The sequence below is a fragment of the Hyperolius riggenbachi genome, chromosome 5 (assembly GCF_040937935.1).
Source record: "Hyperolius riggenbachi isolate aHypRig1 chromosome 5, aHypRig1.pri, whole genome shotgun sequence".
NCBI classification, from domain to species: Eukaryota; Metazoa; Chordata; class Amphibia; order Anura; family Hyperoliidae; genus Hyperolius; species Hyperolius riggenbachi.
Window position 1 is genome coordinate 39,939,151 of NC_090650.1, and position 15,669 is coordinate 39,954,819.

The 15,669-nt window shown below is 47.4% G+C and overlaps 1 protein-coding gene across 2 annotated transcripts in view; it reads left to right on the forward strand.

Annotated features, from left to right (window-relative positions):
- The window catches only part of RUNDC3B (RUN domain containing 3B), a 237,546-nt gene that overhangs the window by 140,778 nt on the left and 81,099 nt on the right, over nucleotides 1–15,669 (forward strand). For both annotated transcript variants that reach the window (XM_068238567.1, XM_068238568.1), the window contains exons 5-7: nucleotides 8,425–8,514; nucleotides 12,485–12,565; nucleotides 13,225–13,393. In XM_068238567.1, the coding sequence (XP_068094668.1) occupies nucleotides 8,425–8,514; nucleotides 12,485–12,565; nucleotides 13,225–13,393 (340 nt within the window). The remainder of the gene's footprint in view (nucleotides 1–8,424; nucleotides 8,515–12,484; nucleotides 12,566–13,224; nucleotides 13,394–15,669) is intronic.

The window sequence follows — 15,669 nt, forward strand, 5'->3', positions numbered from 1 at the left end:
CCCCCCCCCCCCGCTCCGCTATAAACATTACGGTTTATAGCCGTGCCCAAGTCAGGCAATACGCGGTGCCATACAGGCGCCAGGATGACCTGACTCCGCCCAGGTTCCCTCTGCCCTGGGGCCCCATTAGAGCTTGAACTGGCCTTGTGTGTTGTTAATTCACAAATCTTGTAAACAAAGCACCTGTTTATCACCAAGGCAATTTATCTGTGGTAGGTTTAAGAGCACATTTAAAAAAAATGTGAAGACAGCACTTAGTTGTAAATATATAAAACATTTATTGAATAAATGCTTAGCTACAGAATGATGGTCAAATGTCCAGATGTCTTTCAGATAAGTTCACCAATAGTCCTGAGGGGCCCCATATGCACTGATAGGCATCTCAGGTTTGGGGACCCGGGCAAAGTTGGCCATCGACAAAACAATCCTGGAATGAGGCTTCATTCCAGGATTGTTTTGTCGATGGCCAACTTTGCTGATATAGGGTGTTGGCTCCCTTTTTATACCCATTGAAAGACCCAGCCAATCCTACATGGTCTTCGACAGAGGCGTAGCTAGGGTTTTCAGTGCCCGGGGACAAAGACAGTTTTTGAACACAAACACCCCCCCCCCCTTCCCCTTCCCCCCAGACAAAATGGGTTTGGCCAAACATCAGAATGTGGTCGTAGTCATGGGTGGAGTCAAATGTTATTAAAATAGCCATATGTGCCCCCTTACTCTTTCAGATAGCCAGATGTGCCCCCATTTCCCCCCATTTAGATAGTAAGATGTGCCCCCCTTTAAATAACCTTTTTCTGCTGCTAATGCTTCTGGGCTCCTCTGCAGAGTGAGGGAGATTAGCAGGGGCACTTCGGGCAGCCAGCGAGCCGCCTCTCATGCATGTGGGGATGCAATGGCTGTGCTAAGCGTCCCTTACCGTGCTACGCCCGGGGGCACGTGTTCCCCCTTGCCCATCCATAGCTACGCCTCTGGTCTTCGGACATCCTTCCTTATAAGGCTATGGTCATTTGTCCACTAAAGTATATTACATGTACTTCCATATAGGGAAATAGCTACTTCCGAAGTGAAGGAATGTTTAGCTATTCACATACTGGTAATGGGCTCTATACTATATGTATTGACATGTATGTACGGTATCACTGGTAATTGGATGAGGCCTGATTAAACTACATCATTCTACACCTTGGTACTTGGATCTCTTCAGGGAAGTGTTAGCAATGGAGAAGAATTACGCTATTGAACAAAGGCAGATTGGGATTAATTTAGCGTAAGTATTTTATCAGTACACTTACATTTTAAACATCGTGCTAGTCAAGAAAGATTAGAAACCCTGCAGGATCCTCTCTTTCATCTCGGCACCCACTTTCAAGCCGAGATGTGCTGTTCTTTTTAATAAAAGCAAAAGCTGAAAATAGAGGCAGCATTAGTCACTGGTTTCCTCTGATCTGAGCTCCTGTTCAGCCGATCTGCGGCACATTCATGTTATATCTCTATTGAAACCGCGCTACACCTCAATGACTTCAACGGAGCAGTCACACTACATCAGCAGCAGGCCCAGTGTTGCGCTATCAAAGTACTGCTAATGTAGCCACTTTTCACACCATGTTAAAGGACACCTGAAGTGAGAGGGATATGGAGGCTGCCAGATTGGCACATGCCTGGCATCCTGATAACACCCTCTCCCCCCCCCCCCATTTGGATTGGCCGATTTGACCACATTCACGTAGTATGAGGGTCAACAGATATTGAATACTCAGCAGGGATGCCAAGCGTCCGTAAAAAGACGGACTGTCAGTAAAAAAACCTCTGAAAAGACAGCTGTCCATACTGCCCGTATTTCCTGCCTGCTCGTCCGTCTAAATGACCATAAATTCTTCTAGTCTCTTTTGCGCATGCGCTATGCTCGCTCTGTTCCCCGATCCCAGATTTCCCCCACTCTGGCACTCCCTCAGCCTCCCTCCTCCTAGGCTCCTCCCCCGACCCGAGTCCCGGCCAATCACAGATCCTGCACATTGCCTTTTTGGCGCCGGTGCATCTGCTGCCCAATAAGAGAAGCAGCTAAGTGACACATGATACAGCAGCAGCAAGCAGCCCAGGGCCCACTGACTTGAGCCTAGCACAGTAGCGGCCGCCGCCCGGAGCCAGGCGCTGCCAGCCAGGACACTGAGGACAGTCAGCAGGCAGCTGCCATAGTCTGGAGAGAGGTGCAACCTCCTCCAGCAAGCCCACCAGGTCCCAGCCTCAGGCCCAGATGCCCAGCAAGGGAAACGGTCCGCCCCTGACTCCACCCCCTGTCCGTCCAAAACTTGGTGTGTCCAGATTTTTTGACCATTTTGTCCAGGAAAAATAAGAAATCGGGTTGGCAACCCTGCTACTCAGAGCAGATTGTGTAGGTAAACGCTCATACTTCATGAAGGTGGTAAAATTGGTCAGTGTTTGACCAGCGTGTACCAGGCTTTAGACTATGTCAGCAACAAAGACTTTGACTACAGTATGGGTTAGAGTGTGAGCCTCTCTGGGGACAGTCAGTGACATGACTATGCACTCTGTGAAGTGCTGCAGAAGATGTCACTGCTATATAAATATATAAGAACTAGTTAATTAGCCCGCCCGTTAAAAGGGTGCTAGGCCCGAGACCCCCCCCCTCTCCCAAGGGCGCCTGCCCGTGCTCGCCGCCGCGCACGCACACAGTCGCACTCCCCGCCACGCGCACCAACGGCTGCCCTCGTCCTCCTGTTTGTAAGGTCCACGTGCCACGCATGCGCGCTGGCGAAAACCACGGACGCAGGAACAGTGGGGTTTTATTAGGTAGGATAATAATATGGTAGGACATTACTGTAGAGTATGGATTCGATCGTAAGCTTTTCCAAGGGACAGTCAGGTACATGACAATTTACTCTATAAAGCTCTATAAAGTGCTACAGAAGATGTCACTGCTATTTAAATACAGTATATAATATTATTAATAATATGGTAGGACATTAGACTATGGTATGGATTAGAGTGTGAGCTCCTCTGAGGATAGTAAGTGACATGATTATGTACTCTGTAAAGTGCTATGGAAGATGTCACTGCTATATAAATACATAATAATAATAATAATAATAATAATAATAATAATTCTATAGAATAAAATGCAAGTGTCCCTGCATCATCAACTGAATGGTTGTGTGTCCCTGGCTTTTTTATACTGAGCATGTGCGCAGCCAGGGCCGTTAGGACACAGGACCGGATCTGACAGTTTGCTGTGTGTGGTTCACAGAGGTTCTAATTGCACTGTGGGAAATAACAGCTTTTTCCAACTGCCAAGCAAGCAGCTCCCTGTGTGCATATACTTCAGTGGTGGGGAACGACCAAGCGGGACGCGTATGTGCGCGCATTGCGGGGGGTAGCGGCGGTGACCTAGCGCCCGTTTTTTAATGGGTGGGTCTTTTTACTAGTAATAATATCGTAGGACATTAGACTATGGTAGGGATTCAATTGTAAGCTCCTATGCGGACATTCAGTGAGATGACTTTGTACTCCGTGCTATATAAATACATATCAATAGTGTGGGTGGACATTAGAATATGAATATGGTATAGATTAGCTTGCTTTTGTTTTTATTAATAAAAAAGGGTTTATTAAAACAAGGCATACAAAAATCACAATAAAAAAAGAATACAAAGTAAGGTAAAGTCAACCAGGTACAAACAGAAAGCTCACTACAAGAGCTTTTCTAAGCGCTTTGTGATTTTAAAAGCTCTTGCTAATGATATCCTATGTGTGTGTTCTCACTGGAGCGATGTGATTTTCTAAAGGTGGCCATACACTGGTCAATTTGCCATCAGATTCGACCAACAGATAGATCCCTCTCTGATCGATTCTGATCAGAGAGGGATCGTAGGGCCACCTTTACTGCAAACAGATTGTGAACCGATTTCAGCCTGAAACCGATCACATTCTGTGGAGCTGCCGCGCTGCTGCCGCACCCCCCCCCCCCCCCCCCTGCATACATTACCTGTTCCGGCCGGCGCGAGTCCCCTGGTCCCCGCTGTCTTCTTCTCCGCTCCGGGCTCAAGACCGTTCCTGCAGCTACTGAACTTCCTGTCCAGGGGAGGTTTAAACAGTAGAGGGCGCTCTACTGTTTAAACTTCCTGTCAGAACAGGAAGTTCTGTGTAGCTGCAGCCGGTCCGGAACCCAGCGCGGAAAGAAGACAGCGGGGACCAGGGGACTCGCGCTGGCCGGAACAGGTAATGTATACCCGCTGTATTGCGTCGGTCGTCGGGCATTGGAACGCCACAATCGACGCACTCCCGACCCGCCGGCGATCGAGAAAAATCTTCTGCACGGACGGATCGACGAACGATCGATTTCGGACGGAAATCGATCGTTCTGTCAGCGGTGTGTGCGGCGATTTCACAGCAGAATCGGCCGTATATCTGCGGGAAAATCGTTAGGTGTATGGGCCCCTTAAGAACCCCCCTAGCATCGCACACCATGCAATTTCCCATCAGATAGGCAGGTCGAATGGATAATTTCTGACAGGTCCGATCTGATTTCTGATCGATTTTTCTGATCACTTCTATACAGAATTGATCAGAAATCAGATCTGACCTGACCTGTTGGAAATAATCGATTCAACCCATCTATCTGACTAGAAATTGCATGGTGTGTACTAGGAATTAGAGCCACAAAAAGCAATCCATTCTTCCCAGATGGCATTATGACCATTAAAAATGGCCTAAACCATACTGTCAGTTAACATAATCGGGTCCAATCGAGTTCTGACAAGCTGAATATCTAAGTCAATAGACTTCCATTTGAAAGCAATGAACCAATGAGCAGAAAGCAACATAGAACGATGCAAAATGCACCAGGATCATTATCGTTTTGAAGGTAAAGGAGAGCCTGGGTGTTCTTAAGGGAAATTGGGATCTGGAAAACTGATTGGAATAAGGACCATCAGTCTGTCCAATAATAAATGTGCAGTTGGACATTCCCAAAAGATATGGCAAGGTATTAAATTGTGAGCTCTTCTGAGGACAGCCACTGGTGTGACTATAGACTTGGTAAAATTATTTCAGTCCTATATAAATAATAATAATATGGTAGGACATTATAATATCACTATGGTAGAGGAGCTGACACTCTAATCCCTACCATAGTTATAGTCTAATGTCCTACCAACTATATTATTATGTATTTATATAGAACCGACACCTTCTGCAGCACTGTACAGATCATATAGTCATATCACTGACTGTCCTCGGAGGAGCTCACAATCTAATCCTATTATAGTCCTAGTCTAATGCCCTACCATATTACAGTATCATTATATATTTATGTAACACTGATTTTTTTTTCTCCACCACTTTACAGAGCCCCTGAGCTCCTCTGAGGACAGTCAGTGACATGACTATGTACTCTGTAAAGTGCTGCAGAAGATGTCAGTGCTGTATAAATACATAATAATAATATGGTAGGACATTACACTATGACCTATGGTAGGGATTAGATTGTAAGCTCCTCTGAGGACAGTCAGTGCTATGATTATATAGTCTGTGAAGTGCTGCAGAAGATGTCAGTACTGTATAAATACATAATAATGATATGGTAGGACATTAGGCTATGACTATGGTAAGGATTAGATTGTGAGTTCCTCTGAGGACAGTCAGTGACATGACTATGGTATGTTCTCTGTAAAGTGCTGCAGAAGATGTCAAAGCCATATAAATACAGTACATAATATGGTAGGGATTCGATTGTAAGGTCCTCTGAGGACAGTCAGTGACATGAATGAATACAGAGTTAGTGCTGCAGAAGATGTCAGCGCTATATGAATACTCTGATACAGAGAATGCTTAAGTCCTTGGCTCTGAGCAGAGATGGATAATGAATCCCAGTTAGGGTGAAGTGCTGCACTCATTACTGCAGAAGAGTCAGTCTTCTTATGAGAATAGATCACTCACTAATAGCAGCGCCTTGCGGTACTTATAGAAAAAAATCACGTTTGTGATCACGTTTTCCGTACATCACTACAGAACACTTTCCATTATCGGCAGACCGCTGTTACGGAAGGGCTAATGTCCTCTGTGGCTTTTATGCTTCTTTCTTTTTCTCGATTTATATAGATCTTTTATTTTTTTCCACTCTGGTTTTCAGATGTTCAGAGCCATTAGTGCTTGTGTGTAACCTTAGCATAGAAAACCTTGGGAAAAAGCAAAGCTAGAATGTGGGTAACACGTGGACGGAATCTCTCCCTGGTTTTACCCCTGGAGATGAAGTCAAAGCCCTTTTCTGCCCTGATCCCAACATTGAATCGGATGTGATTTTACCACAAGTCGCAGTGTCGCTATGATAATCAATGTAATCCCAGTGACCCGTTCCCACTGTGGCAATTTTTACGGAAAGGCAGAGCGAGTGCAAGCTGCAGTTTTCTTGCATTTTGGTATAAATGTATTTGAGCACACGAAAAACGCATAATAAGCACAGTACCATGTCATTTGTTTGTTACATGAAACCCCTTTCCCTGTATTTTTGAAAAGAGCAACGAGTCTGTGTAGTGATTTGTTGGCAGGAGAAGGTTTGTGGTATCAGCAGTCTCTGGTCCTTCAAGTTTGCCTGAGACTAGAGGCGTCTCCGGTTCCATACTTGCCTGGGTCTCTTAAAGGAAACTAGAGACAGTTTCCTAGCCCTTATTTATACTTACCTGGGGCTATTTCCAGCCCTTTGAGCACTGTGGCCTCCCTTGCCATCCTCCTCGGTCCCTCCACTTTGCCGCTATAACTCCCTGTAATCCGGGTAGTCATGGCCTTTGTGCATGTGCGTCCTGGCCCGACCGTGCATGCGCGATGAAGCATGACTCGGCCAGGCTTTCAGGCTGAATTATGGGTGACTGGAGCCACCTGGGAGATGGTGAGGGACGAGCAGCCTTAAGGGGGCTTAAGGAAGCCCCCGGTAAGTAGGGAACCTGAGACACTTCTTGTCTCAGGTACCCTTTAAAGTTTAAAGGGTACCTGAGACAAGAAGCGTCTCAGGTTCCCTACTTACCTGGGGCTTCCTTAAGCCCCCTTAAGGCTGCTCGTCCCTCACAGTCTCCCCCGGGTTCCCCAACCTCTGGGCTTCGCTGTTCTGAGCTGGGCCGTGCTGTCATCACAGTGCAGAGAGAAGTGTCACTGAAGTTTGCCGGAAGCTATAGAGAAGAGCGGTCTGCAACCATTGTTACTGCTGCCACCTAGTGTCTGTTATTTGTAATGCAGCAGCTTTCTGTTTGTAGGGACACCAGGTGCAACAGTGAGGATGACAGGGACGCTCTGGTCTCTTGCCAGTCACAGAGTTCAGGCTGCACAGAGGTGAGCAGCTGATGCTGGAAGCTAGAGTGGGAAGAAGAATGGAAGGGTAAAAGTGAGTGTGGGAAGGAGGAAAGCGTTGGAATGAGTGTGGGGTGGAGGGTAAAGGGGCAGTGAGGTGGAGGGAAGGGTAAAAGTGAGGGGAGGCAGAAGAGGGTAGGGAATGACTGTGCCAGTAGATAAGGAAGCCCAAGCAGTAACCCCCTTCAACACCACCTGTCACACCAAATGTACTTAGTGCTGGTGGCTTATGCAGCAGCCCAAGTGCAGTGCGAAGACATCTTTTCCAAAGTGCTGAGGGTGATGAAGATAGTGGTTAGGTAGGGCTGCTGTTGCCAGGACTTTTTATGTAATGACCCTGCCCCCCCCTCCCCCCCGTACAATTACACCTCCATCCCGCGCATACGCCTGGTCCTTGGAAACATTGCCTGACGCTGAAGCGGGCATATATACATACCTGGGGCTTCCTCCAGGCTTATCGCCCCCACGCTGTGCTCCTCTGCGTCCTCATTCTTCTGCATTTGGCCCCAGAAAGTTCTCCAGTCAGGGACCAACTGTGTACGAACGCTCTTGGTAACGGGTGGCGGCTCGGCTGGTCTGTGCTTGCGCCAACTGGCCCTGACTGGACGCCTTACCGGGGCCAGTTGTGGACAAATGATGAAGCAGAGGAGGCCCGCAAGGGAGCGATAAGCCTGGAGGGGTCGAAGGAAGCCCCAGGTATGTATATTTTTTTATGAAGTCCCCATCTCGGGTACACTTTAAGGGGCCAGAGACTGCTGATATGGAAGTAGATAGAATAAATGTTGTGGTTTTCACCATAGTTGTCCTTTAAACAGGAAAGTGGTCCGTGCCTTCCTTTATTGTATTCTGATCCCGTGTGCACTCTGTGAACCGTCAGCGTGACTATGAACGCTCTGGGTACGCACTGTACGCAGGATGCATTAATCACGGCCTGCGTTCCCATTCAGATAATGGGGTAGGAAGTCAATAGCAGGCGCTTGGCGATAGCATGTGTGCTCGTGTCACGGTAATGATTGCAGGTCCTGTGCCTCATTGACATTTGCTGAAGTGAAAGCTCTTTTCTGCCCACAGGAGGTTTTACGACGACGGAGCGATCGTCCTGGGTGAAGAAGCCAATATGCTGGCCGGTATGCTGCTCGGACTCAATGCCATTGATTTCAGGTATTTTCACTCGCTTGTTCATTCTCATCTCATTCATGTCTTTGTGTATGAAATCCCTTTGGTACAGTACTCCTTTCCTGCCAAAGGTGCCCATACATCAGACGACCAAGAGACAGCGCTCTCTCTGATCATATCAAAAGAAATCTGCGCCTTACCCATACGCTGCAGGCCGACTCCGGAACAATTTCAGCATGAAATCTCTTGGAACTCGACAGTTGCCCCCCCCCCCCCCCCCAATGTAAGATGTGCCCTCCCAGTGCAGTATACTTTACCTGTCCTTGTCCGCCTCTGGGCTCCTTCCATAACCCACATGGTTTCTGGCATTCACATGGGCGCCGCGTAACGCGCACCCGATCGAGCATGTCGGCTCTACATCTTCCAGCATGTCAGATCGACTAATGCAACTCATTTCTGCCCGAAATTGGTCACATCATCGATCAGGCATGCTCTTGGGGGCACAGATTTTCGTCCTATCCAATTTTATTAGTTAGATGTTCGATCGCTCGCCAAGTCGCCTCATGTATGGCCACATTTACTTGTAACAGTCTGGATGCTAATTAGATATTTGCATAAATGGCCCTTTACTTAAAAAAAAAAAAAGTTTCGATACTCCCCTACAGAGAGGCAAGGCTCAGGATCCTATAGGACAGGGTGTAAAACTCAAATCACATAAGGGGCCGAAATATAAATCCTAGTCTAAGTCTCGGGCCAAATTGTTTAAAATGTAACATTTATTGTCTCAAACTAAGTGGCGTAACTATAGCGCCTATGGGACCCGCTCCTCCCCATCTGCAGAGTAGCGCAGTGGAACAGATTAATATTTTCCTGCTCCAGGACTCTTTGTGTCTCCTCTGATCTTCCTGACAGCCGTACATTCTATGCTGCATACCTCTTGCTCTCAAATGCATGTCACGTGATCAGAAGCTAAAGGTATAAAACAGCTTGCAGCTGCCAAGAAGAACAATGGGGACGGGCACATATTACACTGCGAATAAAGAGAGAAGAAAAGCTGGCACTGCTGCGAATGTTCAATTTATTTGCTGAAACATCAATAAGTGCAAAAAGTACAACATCGAGAAAAGCTGTAATTGGTGATGCACATATTATGTGAGAAGAGGCATGGGTGGTGGTGGGTGCTGGGCACTGGATGCCTGACAGCCGTTTCGCGCCAAACAGCTCTTCTATGGAGGCTGCCAGGTAGCTTCCAGGTTATCAAACTCTACAGCTTGAGCCCGCTGAAGAAGATCGTAAGAAGAGGTGTACTTGCAGTCCATCTACATCCACTGCATGTCCCCAACGTTGAGTCATTGAGTCATGCCAACCTCTAACTTCTCCCTACATATTACATTGCTCCGCTGCGCTACTATGCAACGTGGGGAGTCATTTGGCTGCAATGAATATTAAAAGGACTGGAGCGAGGAGAGGTAGCTATGGCTACCAGCACACTTCCAATGTGTGCTCTGCAGCAGGGACATGTTTCCAAGATTTGCTCTGCATGGAGGATAGGGTAAGACATTGGGGGGTGGGCCTTATCCACTGAAGAGTGATATACGGTATGTGTGTTTGTACTGGCAAGTCATTCTCATGTCAGCAGGGTTGTGTGTAGGGATGATTGGAATGAGCAAATTCAGTTCCACCACCGCTAAATTCCGTCGCCATTACATTTCCGCTGAATTTTCCGAATTTCCGCTGAATTATGTATTCCGGCAGAAAAATTTAAGTAATCGCAAATGAAACCTTGTTTATGGTAAATGGTAGCCCATGGGACCTAGTGGCTGTTCCCCGGGTCATTTTATTATTATTTTTTTTAATTTTTTTCTTTTTGCAGCAGGAGGTGTCGCTTAAGCAATGGGACCTAGCGGTGGTCACATGGCGGTCATTTTGGCACCGCAGAAGGTGTCGCTTAAGCCATGGGACCTAGCAGTGGTCACATGGCGGTCATTTTGGCACCGCAGGAAGTGTTGCTTAAGCCATGGGACCTAGCGGTGGTCCCATGGTGGTCATTTTGGCACCACAAGAGGTGTCACTTAAGCCATGGGACCTAGCGGTGGTCCCATGGCGGTCATTTTGGCACCACAAGAGGTGTCGCTTAAGCCATGGGACCTAGCGGTGGTCCCATGGCGGTGGTTTTGGCGCCGCAGGAGGTGTCGCTTATGCCATGGGACCTTGCGGTGGTCCCATGGCGGTCATTTTGGCACCACAGGAGGTGTCGCTTACGCCATGGGACCTTGCGGTGGTCCCATGGTGGTCATTTTGGCACCGCAGGAGGCGTCGTGTAAGCTATGGGACCTGGCGGTGGTCCCATGGCGGTGGTTTATGCGCTGCAGGAGGTGTCGCGTAAGCTTTGGGACCTGGGGGTGGTTCCATGGCGGTAGTTTTGGCGCCGCAGGAGTTGTCGCATAAGCTTTGGTACCTGGCGGTGGTCCCATGGCGGTGGTTTTTGCGCCACAGGAGGTGTCGCGTAAGCTATGGGACCTGACGGTGGTTCCATGGCGGTAGTTTTGGTGCTGCAGGAGGTGTCGCATAAGCTTTGGTACCTAGCGGTGGTCCCATGGCGGTGGTTTTTGCGCCGCAGGAGGTGTCGCTTATGCCATGGGACCTAGCGTGGTCCCATGGTGGTCATTTTGGCACCGCAGGAGGTGTCGTGTAAGCTATGGGACTTGGCGGTGGTCCCATGGCGGTCATTTTGGCGCCGCCGGAGGTGTCGCGTAAGCTATGGGACCTGGCGGTGGTTCCATGGCGGTGGTTTTGGCGCCCCAGGAGGTGTCGCGTAAGCTTTGGGACCTGGAGGTGGTTCCATGGCGGTAGTTTTGGCGCCGCAGGAGGTGTCGCATAAGCTTTGGTACCTGGCGGTGATCCCATGGCGGTGGTTTTTGCGCCGCAGGAGGTGTCGCGTAAGCTATGGGACCTGACGGTGGTTCCATGGCGGTGGTTTTGGTGCCGCAGGAGGTGTCGCGTAAGCTATGGGACCTGGCGGTGGTCCAATGGCGGTGGTTTATGCGCTGCAGGAGGTGTCGCGTAAGCTTTGGGACCTGGAGGTGGTTCCATGGCGGTGGTTTTTGCGCCGCAGGAGGTGTCGCGTAAGCTATGGGACCTGACGGTGGTTCCATGGCAGTGGTTTTGGCGCCGCAGGAGGTGTCGCGTAAGCTATGGGACCTGGCGGTGGTCCTATGGCGATGGTTTATGCGCTGCAGGAGGTGTCGCGTAAGCTTTGGGACCTGGCGGTGGTTCCATGGCGGTAGTTTTGGCGCCGCAGGAGGTGTCGCATAAGCTTTGGTACCTGGAGGTGGTCCCATGGCGGTGGTTTTGCGCCGCAGGAGGTGTCGCATAAGCTTTGGTACCTGGCGGTGGTCCCATGGCGGTGGTTTTGGCGCCGCAGGAGGTGTCGTGTAAGCTTTGGGACCTATACAAAATGGTGGGATAGGTGAGATAGCTAGGGAGCTGGTTGCTAACATAGGATTGATTGGTTTTTGTTAACACTGTAATTGGTGCTGAAATAATTCCGATTTTCATGCAGAAATCTGTTTGGGTGGTTTTTGTAAGCCTCTGATTGGTGCAGAAATTCCGATTTTTCATGAAGAAATCCTGTTGTTTTCACTTTATACTTCTAGGGGCTTCCTTGTGATTGGCTAACAAAATTTCGCATTCTGCCGGAATTACGCATCATTCCGCGGAATATCCGCTATATAGCTAAGGCAATTCCGTTCCGATGCAACGGAACGGAATCGCCAAATTCTGTCCGGAATCGGGGAAAAATGAATTCCGCGAAACGCGGTGAGCATCCCTAGTTGTGTGTAAGACGTGTGTGTGTGTGTGTGTGTGTGTGTGTGTGTGTGTTCATGAGGGACAGTTAGTGACATGACTATGTAAAGTGCTGTGGAAATGTAAATACAAAATCACTGTGATGTGTAATATGTGTGACTGTAGTGTACTGAACCCCAGTGCTAACCGTGGTTGCATTTTCCCCTAGTTTTTGCCTTAAAGGAGAGGGTCTTGACGGGAGTTTCCCAGCGGTCATAGACTACACCCCTTACCTCAAGTTTACACAAAGGTGAGATCAGGCCTTTTTTCCTTTTTCATTGTTGGCGGTCCTGCTCATGAGAATTAGGTTTATGTTGTCAAGCATGGATTTATGCTGACTAGACTGACTTTCATGTGCCTTCCTTTCCATTCCAGTTTATAGTATACTGGAGGTGACATGTTTATCATATGCATGTACAGTGCCAAGTATATATATAAAACTAGGTTGTGTTTCTTCTTTTTTTTCTTTTTCTGCCTGAAAGAGTTAAACATTCAGATATGCAAGTGACAGTTTCTCTCCAGTCTAGACCAAGTCAGACTGTAGCATAACCCTCAATGATAAGGAATTACAGCCATAACACTATATTTCCTGGCAGAAAACAACTTTTTGAGACCAGGAGATAAATTTAAAAAAAGGTAAAAAGTCATTTATTTTAGCTCCAGGACACGGGAGATTGTGTCATTGAGCAGAGACAATAAAACGTTAAAATCTACCTTCTCAGTTTTTAAACATGAAATAAAACATTTAACATTTAAAATCTAAAAAATCTAGGAGTAGGAGGATGGATGCAATTGTTTATCTCATCAATTTATTTTCACCTCAGGTTCAATTTAAAAAATGTTGCAAACTGGCTGTAATCTGAAATGTGTTACTTTTAACAATGTTTTTTTCTGTTTCTTGTTCCTCAGCTCTGACAGTATCAGCAGTGATGAGGAAGAGCTGCGGACGTTGGGGAGCAGCGGCAGCGAGAGCAGCACCCCGGAGAATATCGGTCCTCCGTTCATCATGGATGAGAGTAGCTGGTACAATAAATGCAAGAGGGTGGAGCAGAAATATCGGCTGGCGCTGGAACAAAAGGTAATGTCGGCAGATACTGTGTGCAGTAATCCCATGTTTTGCTAAAATCAAGGTGCTAGAAATTTAAAGTGTGCCTGGACTGTCATGGGAGCTGGTTCCCAAATCTTTTCTGAATATTCTCACAACCAAAAATTTCAGTAACTACTTTTGACTACATAAAAGAATATTTAAAAGCATTCCCATACATTCCCATTGTGTAAAAACCTTTCTTTTTACTTCAGAGGGAAGTAGAATCATTGCTGGCTGAAGCTCTCTGAGGAATGTGTCTTCACTCTGCCCCACCTCCTTCTGCTAAACAGAAACATCCTCCTGGCAACAGTTTAGTCACTTCAGCAGAAAAGGAGGGGGAACAGTGAAGACACATGCACAGGGAGCTTCAGCCGGCAATGATTACTTTTGCTGATGACTGGAGGGAAGGAAGGATCTCCTTCTCTCTGCAGTGAAAATAAACATTTTTACACACAGGGAATGTGTGGGAATGCTTTCAAATGTTCAAATGTTCTTTTATGTAATTAAAGTTGTGTAGTTGAAGTAGTTACATTTTAGTTTTCAGAGTATAATCCCACTTTTAATGGGAAGAGAAGTACAATTATGGCAGTATTTTGTTGTTGTCCAGGTTTTATAAATAGGCCTGTATTGATTATTAATGTAAGCGATACGAGCACCCTGTGCACTCTGGGGGTAAGATCCTGGCCTATAGTGTAGTCTTATTGTATTCTTATTATTGGCTGAGATAATAGTTGCATAACAGAGCCTCTCAATAAGAACCTGAATGTGGCTGGGGAGAATGGATGTGGGATAGATGTTCCTGCGCTCTGTAATACTTTCAAGCGCAAAATCCTCTTTACACAATCTTTTTTTCAGTACATTAAGCTTAGAATGTTCCAGCTTATGAGTGGCAGCAATGAAGCCAGTCTATGGGCTTACTGATAAGCAGCACTGAGGTTGTTGTAATAGGAAACTGGGGCTGCTGAAGCCACCGCCAGCTCCCTGCCTGCTTCCTGATAAGACCGGACCACACACGCACTGAATCATGGGAAATGCAGACAAACAATAGCTCGCTTTTATGCAAAACCCTTCGGATTGCCCACTACAATTGTCTCTTCAATTATGGCTGGGTTGGAATTGTTATTTTTTGTTGTTCTATTTTGTATTAGCTGCATCCCTTTTTAAATCCCTAGTTTAGCCTCTCCGTTATTTTAATGCCTGTGATAGGAAATTTGCATGCATTAGCAAGGCAAAGAGTTCTTTTTACACTAAACTTCTATACTTTCCATAATAAATATATTTTTAAATACCAGGCTGGCTCCTGCCTTGGTCTCCTTGCTTCTTGTTACCATCAGAATGGGAAGTTGTCCGATAAAAACAGCTCAGGACTCAGCTTGCAGAGAATCTGTAGCGAAAAAAGTTCCCTGTGGGGTACTTACCTCGGGAGGGGGAAGCCTCTGCATTCTAACGAGGCTCCTCCATCCTTGTTTTTCCCGCGGTGGCAGCGCTAGATGCCCCTGAATGGTGGGCATGTAAATATTTACCTTTCCGCCTCCAGTCGCAGTTGCCTGCGCAGTAGAGTGGACCTGACTGGGGACGGCTTTTTCCGCCTGAACCCATCGGGGAGCCACGCCTGCGCTGGAGCTGGGAAAGGTAAATATTACAGGCGTTACTTTGCCTGTGCCAACTTGTCGGCTGTGGATTCGGGGGCGGGGAGGGGGGGAGGGTGCTGCCATCGTGGGACCACAGAGGATGGGGAAGGATTCAGAGGCTTCCCTCTCCCAGGGTAAGTACCCCACAGGGGATGGGTTTTTTTGTGTTACAGAGTCTCTTTAGGGAGCGAAAGGGGGGAGAAATATGTATAGGGAGTTCAAGAGACTGACAGCCGAGGGAAAAAAAGAGTTTTCCCATCAGGCCGTAGGCTTCGGTCTATCTCCACCTCCTGGTGGAAATGGCCGAAGCCGTCGGCGTGATGGGAGCAGGCTGAAGTAGGGATGACCTGGGTGAAAGATCACTTCGTAAAGTCAACGATCAGCTCAACAATCTATAGGAAGTGAGAGGGTCAGGCCAGGTACCCCCTTATTTCTATACGTTCCCTTGCTATTCCTTTATAACTACTTGATGTGGGTGATGATCAGATGGGGGAGGAGTTTCCTGTTCTTCCACGTCAGATTAATTTGACGTCGTCGCAGCAAGGTCGGCTTTGCTAACACAGTCAGCCATGTAATAAAAACGAATAATGCAAAAATGGTTTGTGCGCATACATTGCAGATTATTATACATTGTAC